The sequence below is a fragment of the Hemicordylus capensis genome, chromosome 2 (genome assembly GCF_027244095.1).
Source record: "Hemicordylus capensis ecotype Gifberg chromosome 2, rHemCap1.1.pri, whole genome shotgun sequence".
In the NCBI taxonomy this organism is placed as follows: Eukaryota; Metazoa; Chordata; class Lepidosauria; order Squamata; family Cordylidae; genus Hemicordylus; species Hemicordylus capensis.
Genome location: NC_069658.1, coordinates 330,202,182 through 330,214,119, shown reverse-complemented (window position 1 = coordinate 330,214,119; position 11,938 = coordinate 330,202,182). Strand labels below are relative to the sequence as shown.

Sequence of the window (11,938 nt, the reverse complement as noted above, 5' to 3'; positions counted from 1 at the left end):
ATGCCAACAAAAAATAGCCATGCTCACATACACATATATTGCCTAAATATGATGCATTTGTACACAACTGGCTGCTACTTCAATTAGTCTCTTTCGCCGGAAGAGGTAGAGACAGAGCTGGAGCCCTGGCCCAAACACTGAAGACAGAATTGACAGCTCCTGTGGAGTCTCAGCTGGCATCTGCGGAAGTGGCTGGTCAGGGAGCTGGCAGTGGGGCTGTGGGTGGTCTGATGAAGGCTCACTGTGGAGATGTGGACAGTCTGTGCCCGAGCTGCGATGCCGCTGGGTCCTGCTACATGGAGTGATGGAAGAGAGGTTTGCCAGGCCTCCATACAAATGCCTGCTGCCTCTGGACTTCTCTCCTCTTTCAGAGGCTTAGATTTTTTCTTGGGTGTTTGGGAAAAGATGCTGCCAAACTGCTCCAGGGTACTTGGATGCTCTGACTGACTTATAGAAGGTGAATGGGCTGTCAGGTATCCTGCATCCGAGGGGAGTTCCTTGTAGTTATATGGGATGAGCTTCTGCATCTGAGTGCTGGGGCCAGTTTTTCTCCCAGAAGTGGTTGCTGTAAGGTAGGCAGAGGCAAAAGCATTACCCTTGTGATTTTGTTAGGCCCCAAAAGAAGTTTCTACCAAACAAAGCATTCTTGTTCATGGCTGGAAGAGGATATTTCAGCAGATAATGCATTGCAAAGCTTTTGTGGAAGAAGACTTACCCTGTAACATGGCAGCGATATCCCGTGTGCTACACAGAGCATAATCTGAAATCTTGGTGTTTTCTAGAAACAATCCCCCTCCCCCCTTTATGGGATTGCAGGGAAATATTTTTAAAATGTGTCAGACTGTTGAAACTTGAAAATCAAGATTAGCTTTCAATAGCTCCTTGTTCCTCCCCCTGACCTCAAAGCCTCTGTGTCTGCTACCTCCCACTTCCAGCTGATTCTTTCCATGCCAGTCCAGCTTGTCTAAATCTTCCAAATGAGGCAGATACCCAAATACTGTGGTGCTGCCAAGTAACGCAACTCAGGCTAATTGCATGATTTACAAGTCCTTAACTAATAGGCATAGGATATGATTACACTTTCATGTGCCTAAAAGGACCAGAGCAAAATAAGAGTCTGGGGGGAAGGTAATGCAAAGTGCAAACTCCAGGCTGTCTGGCTCAGATATCCTGGTCTTCTTAGGGTATCTAAAGGAAGAAATAAATACAGATCTGAATGTGACCATAATATGAAGGGAATAGAGCAATATCTCTTCCAACACACTACCATCTACTAGCGTGACCTCTCTGTTCAGCTATGATGAAGCTACAACAGCCGATATTGGCTAGTGGGAGCCTGTGAGGGGGACTGATCTAGAGCTGAGAACTTCTTGTCAATGGCTATCTGGTTCTTCAAGTTAGATTTTATTCTAGTAGTAATGAGACTTGTTGACAAGTTGATGAAAGAGTTGTTTAGCTTGGGTGGCTGTTGCCAGTGGTGTAGTTGCAAATTCAGAAGTGTGGGCGCTCTCCATGACAGCCCCCATGGCCATGCCCACCCCAACAGCCAGAGAAGCCGAGAAGTACTGGCGCTCTATGCCCATGTGCCCCCGCTCCACTACATCCCTGGCTGTTGCTTATTTAAACACTGAAGAAAAGGGATGTTCAGTGAAATAGGTGGCTTTGGCAACTGTGATGCCATTTTGGGCAATGAATTGGTATTTTCTGTTAGTGAGGCTCATTCTACTTTTTCCTCCAAGTGATAGTGGCAGCTCTGTTCTCGAGTAAGTTTGTGCTGTATGTCCAAGTTGAATTACATGAAGCTGTTCCTACTCTGAAATAAGGATGGAACCAATACCTGCCAGCGATAATTTAATACATACATCTGAATGGAGTGGGAGATAGGAGACAAATGGTAGCTTCAACATACTTGAGTTGGTGAGGTCTTTGCTGTGCCTCTGTTAATGGCTAAAGCAGGACTTGACAAATTTTATTTAGATCTAAGAGCCAGCCCAAAAATTTAGGACCCAGACACTCAGTGGCAAATATTATGGAGGGGAATAGGCTTCTCTCTATCCCCTTTACAAGTAATATATTTTGAACAGCAACAGGGCTGCCTGGGACAAAACAAATGGCACTACCTCTGAATATCTCAGTCTAAGCCTCATGGTTAAATTTCTAGGCATCATGATTCCCTGGCACCTGGGATTTGTCAAGCCCTGAGCTAAAGTTCCCCTCACGGTCTCTACATTAGTCACCTGCCACCATGTGCAGGGAGCTGCCCAACCTGGATCCAGACATCTCTGCTGCAGCTTCTAGCTCAGGGTTCATGCTGGAAGAAGATGAATCCTCATCATTTGTCTGTGTAAGAGAAGCATACATGGTTAGCACAGCAGCCTTATAACTCCGCCTGCCTCTGTTCAATTTTAGTTCCCATCTAGGGTCACAGTCCACCACCCCTCACCCAACCTGGTGCTGGACTTTATCAAGCCGTGCTCTAAAGAGCTGTTGGAAGAGTTAGTACTGCATAGCTGAGGTGGTTCTGTTTCCCAGCATCTTCATAGAGAACTGTTTTGCCAAGCTAAGAGGGAAGAGGATTCTACTCCTGATTTTATTTGCATGGGTGGAGGTGAGGGGGTGGGGTTTGGTGGCTAACTACTTATCAGGAAGTCTTGCTTTATATTATTCCACCCGAGGAGTAAAATTTCCTGGTTCTGAGGTCAGTTTCTCATTGAGGTTTTTCATGTGAGCCATACAAAATGAATCTCTAATGCTGCCTGTGGAAAATATCTTCCGGTCCCTTATGGCTTAAGCTCACATATGTGCTTGCAGAGGAAAACCCAAGAACTGGGAATAGGTGTTTGTCTTTCTACACGTACCAAGCTGGATGAGTTAGATGGAGCTTCTTTATACACCTTGTACCTCCTGCTCTTCTTGCTACCATAGAATCTGGTGAAGAGGGACCAGGGCCCACGAGAATTAAGTGCTGGCTCACTGGGTGGTGATGAGATCTGTAGGAATTGGAGGCTGAGCTGCAACTGTCCTCTCATCTTCTCCTTCTTTCCAGGCCGAGACTGCAGCACAAACCACCTGCAGAGAGGACGCAATAGCCCCTACAGCACTGCACATTTGTCCAACTCTACCTTGCTTCTATCAGCTACCACTGCACTATCAGTTCCTTTCTTGTGCTCATTCTATAAGGGATCGAGCTTCCAGCCTCTGATGCTGGTCTCTACAGGTGAATGCTGCTGTTGATTTACCTGTGAATTAAAAACTGGTTGTCTGCAGCAGCCTGCCAAGTCCAGAGGAGAACTTGATTCCTCGCTTAGATTTCTGACTGGGAGCAGATGCGTGATGAAGGGCTCCTCACTACTTGGCAGGATCCTGCAGCTTCTCAGCTTCCTTCTTGGTTGTATGGCTATCACACTTTGGTAAATGGCTATTTTTGTTCACTGTCTGATGTGCCTTAGCCTCCACTGCCTGGGGTGAAAGTGGTAGGCGTGTTGGTGAATCTGTACCTTTTACAATAGGATATGTGCTTCACATTTCACATGGCTTAATGCCTATGGGGGCAGCTTGCTAAATCGGGGACCTAGCAGGGGTGTATCTAGGGTGGGGCAGGCAGGGCACATGCCCCGGGCGCCACTTGAAGGGGGGCACCATTAAAAAAATATATTTTGAAAAAATGGCTGCCAAAAACAAAATGGCCACCGCATATGCTCAAATGGCCTCTGTGAGGCCCTAGGCCATGCCAGGCCTCACAGAGGCCATTTGAGCATATGCGGTGGCCATTTTGTTTTCAGCCATGTTTAAAAAATATTTTAAAAAATGGCCATTGCACATGCTCAAATGGTCCCTGCAAGGCCCTAGAGGCCAGTGGGGGGAGGGGGAACCTTTGCAGACCCCCCCATGGCCTTTACACATATTCAGTTTGGCACTATGTACAGAGAATCAAGGCTTGTGAATACTGAGCTGAAGCTTATGAGCTAGGATTGTATTCATTTGCTCTGACTTTGCTTCATGTGATAAGTGAGTTAAATTTGAGGTCTCAATAATATGGCTATTAATGGTGAGTTTTTCTTTGAATCAGTGTGAAATCCTTAGTATTAAGGCCCACTGGGAGTTTTTTGCTCTTTCTCTCATTTTAACTGTCTTTCTGAAATACTAGAATATTATCCAAGCAGTAACACAGTTTACTCTGTATATCCTTTAATTATTTTCAGAGTATCTGGGAAAAGTCAAATTCTCCATTTATTTTTAAAACTTATGTAAAAGTGATGCTACAATGCATAGTAGAGAATTAGACAGGCACTTCTGTTTAGTTTTCCAAGAACACTTCCACATAGTATTTGGGTATTTCATGAGCCCCAGCATACTGAAGTTTGTAGTTTTCCAGCATTTTTCGTCTGGAAATAGTTTTTGAAATATTAAAAGATTAATGAGCTTGACTTGTATTTTTCAGCTGATATTATCGTAAAGTTATCTGAAAGATGGGTGTCAGATGCTTGGTCAGGGGGCGCAATTTCAGTGCTTGCCCTAGGCGCTATTTTCCCTAGATACTCCTCCAGCCACCATTTCCAGCTGGGAAGAAAACGGAACACCTCCTTTTTGCTTATACTGGCCCACTACTTTCCCTCCACAACCTATCAATATACCATGCCCAAATGTCCAACGCTGTCACAAACAGTGCAACCCCAATTAGGAACACTTATATAACACTTGAATATGTACATAATATTTACAGAGAGTATAGGTTGCATCTGCCTCTTTGCTTGCAGTTAATTTTTTGTTTTGTTTTGTTTTTTGTTACACAATACTGTGATAGTTTGTAACATTTGCATTTTATCCCCTGGTTATAAAGTGGTGCACCTGTATAAGGTACTGTATGCTTTGCTAGGGCAGGGAGAACTCGGGGCCATGATCTCTAGGCTGTATTCTCCCACATCTCCGGCCTGATGCTACCCTGTGGCTTGGATATAGGTGAACTCTGATTTCGTCTATGAGATGAAAGGGAAGGGATTGGTTGGCTGGCTATGCTCACTCATTCCTTCTCTTTGTTTTGTCCTGAAAGAGCTGGGCTAGAGGCAAGCAGACTCTGCCCAGGAACTGGTTGAAATGATGCAAGGACTGGTGCATAACGGTAAGAATGAGGCTCTGCTCTTCTGAGTCGTCCAGCACACTGGGCAGCTGCAAGATACACTCCTCCTGCCATTCAGGACTCAGGCTGGGTGGTGCTGTGGATGTCCGGAACTTCTGCTTTTGCAGCTGGATCACAACATAGGCATGGCTGGTGCCTGTGGTTCCCTTTGGACGCAGGGAACAGGCACGCAGGACAGTTGTGCGCAGGTGGGTAGGGTGCCATTCCTTCTCCTCTTTATCCTCATCCACCCTGGGAAGAGAAATTTTTATTATTATATTAATCATTATTTGTTGGTAGGTTTGAGGAAGGAGGGAGTTGATGAAGCAACTTATGATGTAAGCAAACTGCTGGGCCAGTAGTATTATGTGGAAGAGAAGAAGGGAGGTTTGGATGATGTAACAAACTATCTGAGACACAGCCAGCTCTGTCTCAAGGCCGCTTCAACACTGGGGTTGAAACAAACAAGGGTTTGTAGGCAGAATTTTGGCCTGCAGTGACAGAAGTACAGAGTGGATACAGTATATTGTAAACATGACTAAACTGTAATTCCACAACCAGGTGCAGGTTTATGTTCTAATAAAGTCCCCAAACAATTCAAGAAAGGGAAGCAGGATTAGAATCCTGTCCCACCTGTGCTCTGGAGGTGGGAATGGCCAATTCAGGAGGATCCTAGGGCCTGCTGTGAAAACGAGGAGGGCAAGAGGAACAGGATGGATGGCTGGGAGGGGAGAAAGAAGCATGTTCAGGAAGGATGAATGTATCAGCAGCTTAACTATGGCAACTGTGTAGAACCTCCATGTTCAGTGGCACTATTCCTTTGAATGCCAGTTGATGGGGGGTGGAACAGCAGCTTTTGTTCTCTGCTTCCTGATGGAATCTGGTTGGCCATTGGGAGGCAGGCAGCTGGACTAGATTGGCATGACCCAAGGTTCCTTTTACAGCCATAGGGTGGGAGAGTCCAAGTGGTGTATTGTTAGATCTGGGCAGGAGGGATCCAAGTTCAAAACACTGCTCAGCCAGGAAGTTTACTGGGTGGTTAGTTGTGCCCCCTCAACTTAACCTAACTTACAGAGTTACTGTGAGGTTGAAATAGGAAAGCCCATGTGTTCCACCTTGAGCTTGGAGGAAGGAAGGGTGGGATACAAATGCAGCTAGTTTATAATAGCTGGGTTCTTTGGAGTGGGGTGGTACTATTGATCCAGCTGTTAGCTATCTTGCCATAAGGGGAATTGCTTTACCCGATAACTGGCAAGGACCTTGTGGCCTCCTGGTTTCCATCCAGTTCCATCCAGGCACTTTCATCCAAAGCTAAACTACTCATTTCATGACACACGCACACCATAAATGCAGAATTCCTGTCTGAGAACACAGAACCCAGTTGGCAGACAATTGGGTGGGCGGGACTATTGTTAGCTCCGCCCCTCGCAGTCTGAAAGGCTGCTTCTTGTGCTGAATCTTTATTTGTTGCTTGGCTTGGGAGTCTAGCTCAGTGCTGGAGGAAATGACTTTAGAAGCAGGGAATGTTCTTCTAAACCAGAAAAGCTTCTGCCGCTCGGAATTTCCGTAAAAGAGCACCTGCCAAATTTCCCCCCAACTATTAACGATAGAGGAATCTGGTTACCTTATTAAGCAATCAAGGAAAACCAACTGGAGCCACAATCTTATATACATTTACCCAGGAGTAAAGCCCATCAAATTCAGTTTTGAGTAGACATGCATAAGTTTCCCTGGCGTTAAAAGATGCTGACAGTTTCATTTAAAATGAAAGGTGTGCACCATTTTGAGCACTTGAGAAAACAGAGTAGTAATCGCTAAACAATTTTTTGACGAACCATTCGATTGCAAACCATTACAAATTATTCAGAAGAAAAACTCTATATTTCCCCTTAGAAATGTAAAGATGTTCCTGATGCAGTGCTTTGGAGCACAACTTGTTTTGCGAAATCAGGTTTTTAGCTAAAGTTTAATATTGAGGAGGAGGAAGAAACTGTCCGTTAACTTACTTCACATACTTTGAACACAGCTTGTCCATATACTGTGCCAAAAATTTTATTTTCAAATTCTGATAAAATTAAGAAGCAGGGGGTGGGACATACATATCCTGAATAAATGCACCCAAGACATACAGTAATTAGAATAAAACTAGCTGACCCTGCACAGAGCATCTGTGCAGTTGTGAACTGAGCCTGTGGCATCCCCCTCCCAACTCCCTCACTCCCCCCACCCCCGCCACAACTCTCTGGCTCCTTGGCACATTTTGAGGCGGAGAACCGCCACCTCTCTCCTTCTTCCAAATTCCCTGGCAGAATTCCCTGGCCCTCCTCAAACTCCATCCCCAGCCCCCAAACTCCCTGCTTCACAACTCCAGCTGGCGAACTCCCTGGCTTTCCAAAGTGGCTGCCCACACTTCTCTCCGGCTGCTGCCTTCTTGCTTTCTCAACTCTCGTGCGCTGTCAGCCAATCGCCTCCCCCACCTCTGTCAGCCAATAGCCTCCTTTCCTCCCTCCTCTCTGTCAGCCAATCGTCTCCTTTCTGCCACGTCCCCACACAGGGGCATCGCAAGGTTGGAGTGGGCCCAGAGATGAGATTTTTAAATGGGTCCCCCCTCAAAGTCCAGGGCCTCCGCACACCCCAGGCCCCCAAGAATTTAAGAATTTCAAAATAAATATGCTGCCTAGAAATACATCTCACTGAATACACACATGCACACTTCACAATATATCGTGATATACATTGAATACTATATATTTGTGCTACTTTTAATGTCTAGAACACACTAGAAACACTAATTATTAAAATGGGCCCCTCGTTGCAGATTAGTAAAGGAGACTTTCAACCATGCAGTGTGAGCCTATGTATGTTTTCTCAGAATTCTGAACAAATTCAGTAAAGGGGAGTCATGTCTCTGGGGGTCTCTTGGAGGCAGTAGCCCCGAGACAACTGTCTCCCCTTGCCTAATTATAGTTATGCCCATGTCCCTACGCATGGCCCATCTTAGAGAAATAAGTATATAGATAGATATAGATACAGTAGATATTTGGAGAATGTCAGGTAGATCATTCATTCCAGTGCACACCTCATTCCTTGGGAGCACGGAGAACCTCAACGTCCCAAAAGTTCGATGAGCAAGATTGTAACAGCAATGATTTGAAGTAACATCATTATTACTGAAGGGGGTGCCAAAGTTTCAGGGACATCTAGAAGGCAGAAGGTGAACAAAGCTCAGGGGAATATTCAGTGGTCTGAATGATGAACACACCACTGTGTGCTCCGCTTGTTTGCGGGGGCAAAAATCTTCTTGCCATCCTAACATTAGAAAGGTGGAGGGCAAGGACTAAAGTCACAGGAAACTACAGAAAGGGCCCTTGTAACACGGGAATGGATGCATTGTGATTAATTTAATGGGGCAGCGAGGAGAGGACAACTGAGCTAACATTTTACAAAACTGGAATGCTCTCAGACTACTAACATCGGGGAACCACTAAATGAAGGATTTAGCCACCAACCTCCTTGGATTATTTCATTCAAGACAAGAATTAACCAATATAAAGCAACTACCCAGCCTTTTGCAGTAAAATGGCCACAAGGTTCATTGATTAGAAATCTTGTATACTATCCAAAGCCTTAGAGAACAGATCAGGTCGTAGGAAGTGGGCTGTATTTGGTGAACACATGTTTTGCATACAGAAGATCCTAGATTCAGTCCCCAGCATTTCCAAGTAGGGCTGGGAAAGACCCCGGAGAGCCACTGCTGCCAGAGTAGACAATACTGAGCTCAATGGACCAATGGTCTGATATAAACTAGCTTTCTTGGATCCTTTATCTGTACATCCTGTATATGAATTCTTGTGCAAACACAAACTGATGGGGTTGCCATCTGTTCATAAAATTTATGGATTGTTCATGGCTTAGGAGACTGTCCAAAATAAATAGAAAACTTAATTATGGATGGGGATTGTCCATATTTTTTTTTGCGAAGGCAGAACCACCTACACAGTCTTCAGTCAGTCCTGCCTTCAGTTCCAAGCAGCTCATGTGTTTCAGAAAAGGTTTCTGGAAGCTCCAAATAGCAAGCATGCTTTTACAAAACAGGAACTAAATATAATATGTTGTTTTCTCTAAATAAATACATAGTTTTGTGTTTTCTGTTGTTTCAATATGAAAAGTGAAATTATGGCACAGAGCCACATTATACTACCAATGCAATGGAGTCAACAGTGGCTTTCAGTAGCCTGCATAGTTGTTATCTTTAAAACACTAACCGAAACCATAAACGATTCATAACCACCACTGGTAAATTGATTTCCATATATTTTTAAAATAAGGCGACAACTGCAGTGAGTTAAGCATGCAGAAGGTTCCAGGTTCAGCCTCTGATCTCTCCAGGTGGGGCTAGGAAAGACCTTTGCCTGAAAATCTGAAGACTGAAACATCATATCCTCTGATGTCCTGTTTCTCTTGCCCCACTGATGCAGTGAGTGGCTGAACCCATTATTTGTCATTCTGAAGCAACCCTGAAAATACACCACATGAACAGCCATTAGGACAATCCTGTGCGGTTTGCATGATGCTAATAAAGAATTTTGATTATGGAGGAAAACATGTTACATGTGAGTAGTAGAATGGATATGTAACTAATATAGAGTGGGTGTGTCTTTGCCTAACAATGTGGTGGAATGGGAGAAGTCTATGGTCCTTGTTGCCCGCAAACCTAGCCCTCTCCCCCAAATAGTGACATTCTAGCAGTGTACCAAAGAAACTACTGCATCTAGGAAATGACTGTCTGAAGTGGTAGGTAGGAGTGGTGTCCCATATGATTTGATTAGTTTGATTCTTGTCCTTCACCCAAAGACATAAGAAAAGGATGAATGAACAAAAAATTTTTTTTCCTTGCAGCTATTGTCTTTGCTCTCAATACAGAAGGACAACACAACAGGGAACACTATTGTTTTGTATGTATTGCCCCAAACACAAGCCCAACAGGTCTCCTCCCAATACAGGTTTGTGGTTTAAACAGAATACTGCTGCTGATAGAAACAATGAAAGCACAATGAACCCAGTGGAGACAGAGGACACATTGCCCTCCTTTCTGCATGCCTTCCCATGGCATACACATATTCTGAAGTAGGGTGTAGCCAGACCAGATAGGGTCTATTTATAACATATATCTGACTGTGTCATGAAAACTGGGTCTCTAAAGAGCCAATCCTACAAAATATACAATTAAGAGGTAGGAGACAGTGAGAGGAATTGGAGATCCGGCATATACTGATGAGACAATATAAACATGCACAAAGATGCTCAGGTAAAGCACAGAGGTAAGCTAACTAGTAGGCTAAGCAGCATGCAGTACAGTAGGGACCCTGCTCTGTTATAATTACCTGATAGTATCATGGCTATAGACAGTGGGCTTATACTCCACCCTGTGCTGGGTTCTTTTCAAATCTCCATTGAGGACACCGTGTGTGGCTGTGCTACGTAACTGAGCAAGAGGAGAGCTGTGGGATTCTCAGCTTGTGAGAACATTGAAACTACTGCTAGCCCGCATGATGCACTGAGCACAATTGTTATGCACACAAAGTATACTGTAGTGAGTGAGGCATTCGCAGGACGACAAGGTGAGAGCAATGGTGTGACTCTCTCTCTCTGAACGTCCTGTCAATTCAGGTCAACATAGGGGGGCAGGTGCTGTTTGGGTCAAAAAGATGTAGAGCCCTCCAACATGGTCCTTTGTAGGTTCCTCATGTCCTTTCTGTTGCATGCCATTCCTTCAGCTCTCTGTTGCACAGGAATGTTGAAAGGAAGGGCAATATTACATTGATATGCAGAATGTACTGTGAGATGGTGAGTGGCTGCTGCTTCTGCTACCTCAGCTCTCAGAGACATTTAATCTTGGTAGCTGGGAAACAAGGAGCAGCAGCACAGCTGCAGCCAAATTCTCTCTGATGCTTTCCACTGGCCTCTGCACTGAGGTTTCAAGTATTTTAAGATTGTTTATCATGGCATTTCTGTAGGGGGCTGCATCATCTGTGCAGAGCACCAGGCATTAGGGGGTTGATGTGCTGTAGCACTTGGGTGGCCATCCGGCAGCACAGGTGTCATGAGCACACCTGAAGGCCCATGAGATGGGCCTTTGACACAGAGTCAGGCCTGCACTTCTATTTGCCTCCCCCACTCTGCACTGCTGCCTGCTTCCCAGCTCAAGAGATGAGAGACAAAACTATGCCAAGGTTGAGGGCCTGAAGAGATGTAGCAGAGGGCACTAGAGTGGCTCCATTTTTATTCTGTAGTAATTGTATTCACATAGAACATATCTGCATGCAAAAGACATAAATGTAATCTTTTATGCTTTAATATTTTAAAAATACATTTTTAAATACTTCTTAAATAAGCAAAGAAGTAAAAAAGAGCCTGTAAAAATATAGAAAGAAATCAAGAGTACCAAGGATGAAAGGAAAAAAACTCAGTCAGTATATCCTCCTTCTTATTAAAAACATAGCCAATACTTGATCTTAACACTGTCATAATCTATTTTTCCAATAGTCTGTTAATAAAGTTCAGTCATTAATTAAAATCTGAATTGCATTAAGTCTACCTGACCTGGCATTAATCATTGCAATATGTTTGTTTATAATAATGACAAATCATATTTATCTGAAGTTACTCTTTCTAAGGTGGAACTGTGATAAATAGGACATTTCAATCACCATTCCGCCAGCCAATAACGTTTTAAACAGCTCCTTGGTATGTTTATAATTATTTTTTATTTTAATTTTACATTTCTATCCTGATCTTCCTCCAAGAAGCCCAGAGCAGTGC

The 11,938-nt window shown here is 44.2% G+C and overlaps 1 protein-coding gene across 1 annotated transcript; it reads right to left on the bottom strand.

Moving 5' to 3' along the window:
- Positions 1–14: 14 nt before the first annotated feature.
- Positions 15–6,477, bottom strand: LOC128345084 (rab11 family-interacting protein 2-like). The gene is made up of 5 exons (XM_053296454.1): positions 6,358–6,477; positions 5,021–5,368; positions 2,859–3,069; positions 2,238–2,340; positions 15–565 (listed from the first exon to the last, which is right to left on the bottom strand). Exons 1-5 carry the CDS (start codon positions 6,459–6,461, stop codon positions 84–86), a joined length of 1,248 nt encoding a protein of 415 aa, XP_053152429.1. The 5' UTR covers positions 6,462–6,477; the 3' UTR covers positions 15–83.
- Positions 6,478–11,938: the final 5,461 nt, after the last annotated feature.

What these genes read in the sequence shown, in the direction of transcription:
- LOC128345084 (XM_053296454.1), bottom strand. Translation starts at nt 6,461, where the DNA reads ATGGTGTGCGTGTGTCATGAAATGAGTAGTTTAGCTTTGGATGAAAGT. An exon ending in AGGTCCTTGCCAGTTATCGG is followed by an intron (nt 5,369 to 6,357) that starts GTAAAGCAATTC and finishes TTCTCTTCCCAG; the next exon opens with GGTGGATGAGGATAAAGAGG. An exon ending in CTCCCTGCACATGGTGGCAG is followed by an intron (nt 566 to 2,237) that starts GTGACTAATGTA and finishes CCTACCTTACAG; the next exon opens with CAACCACTTCTGGGAGAAAA.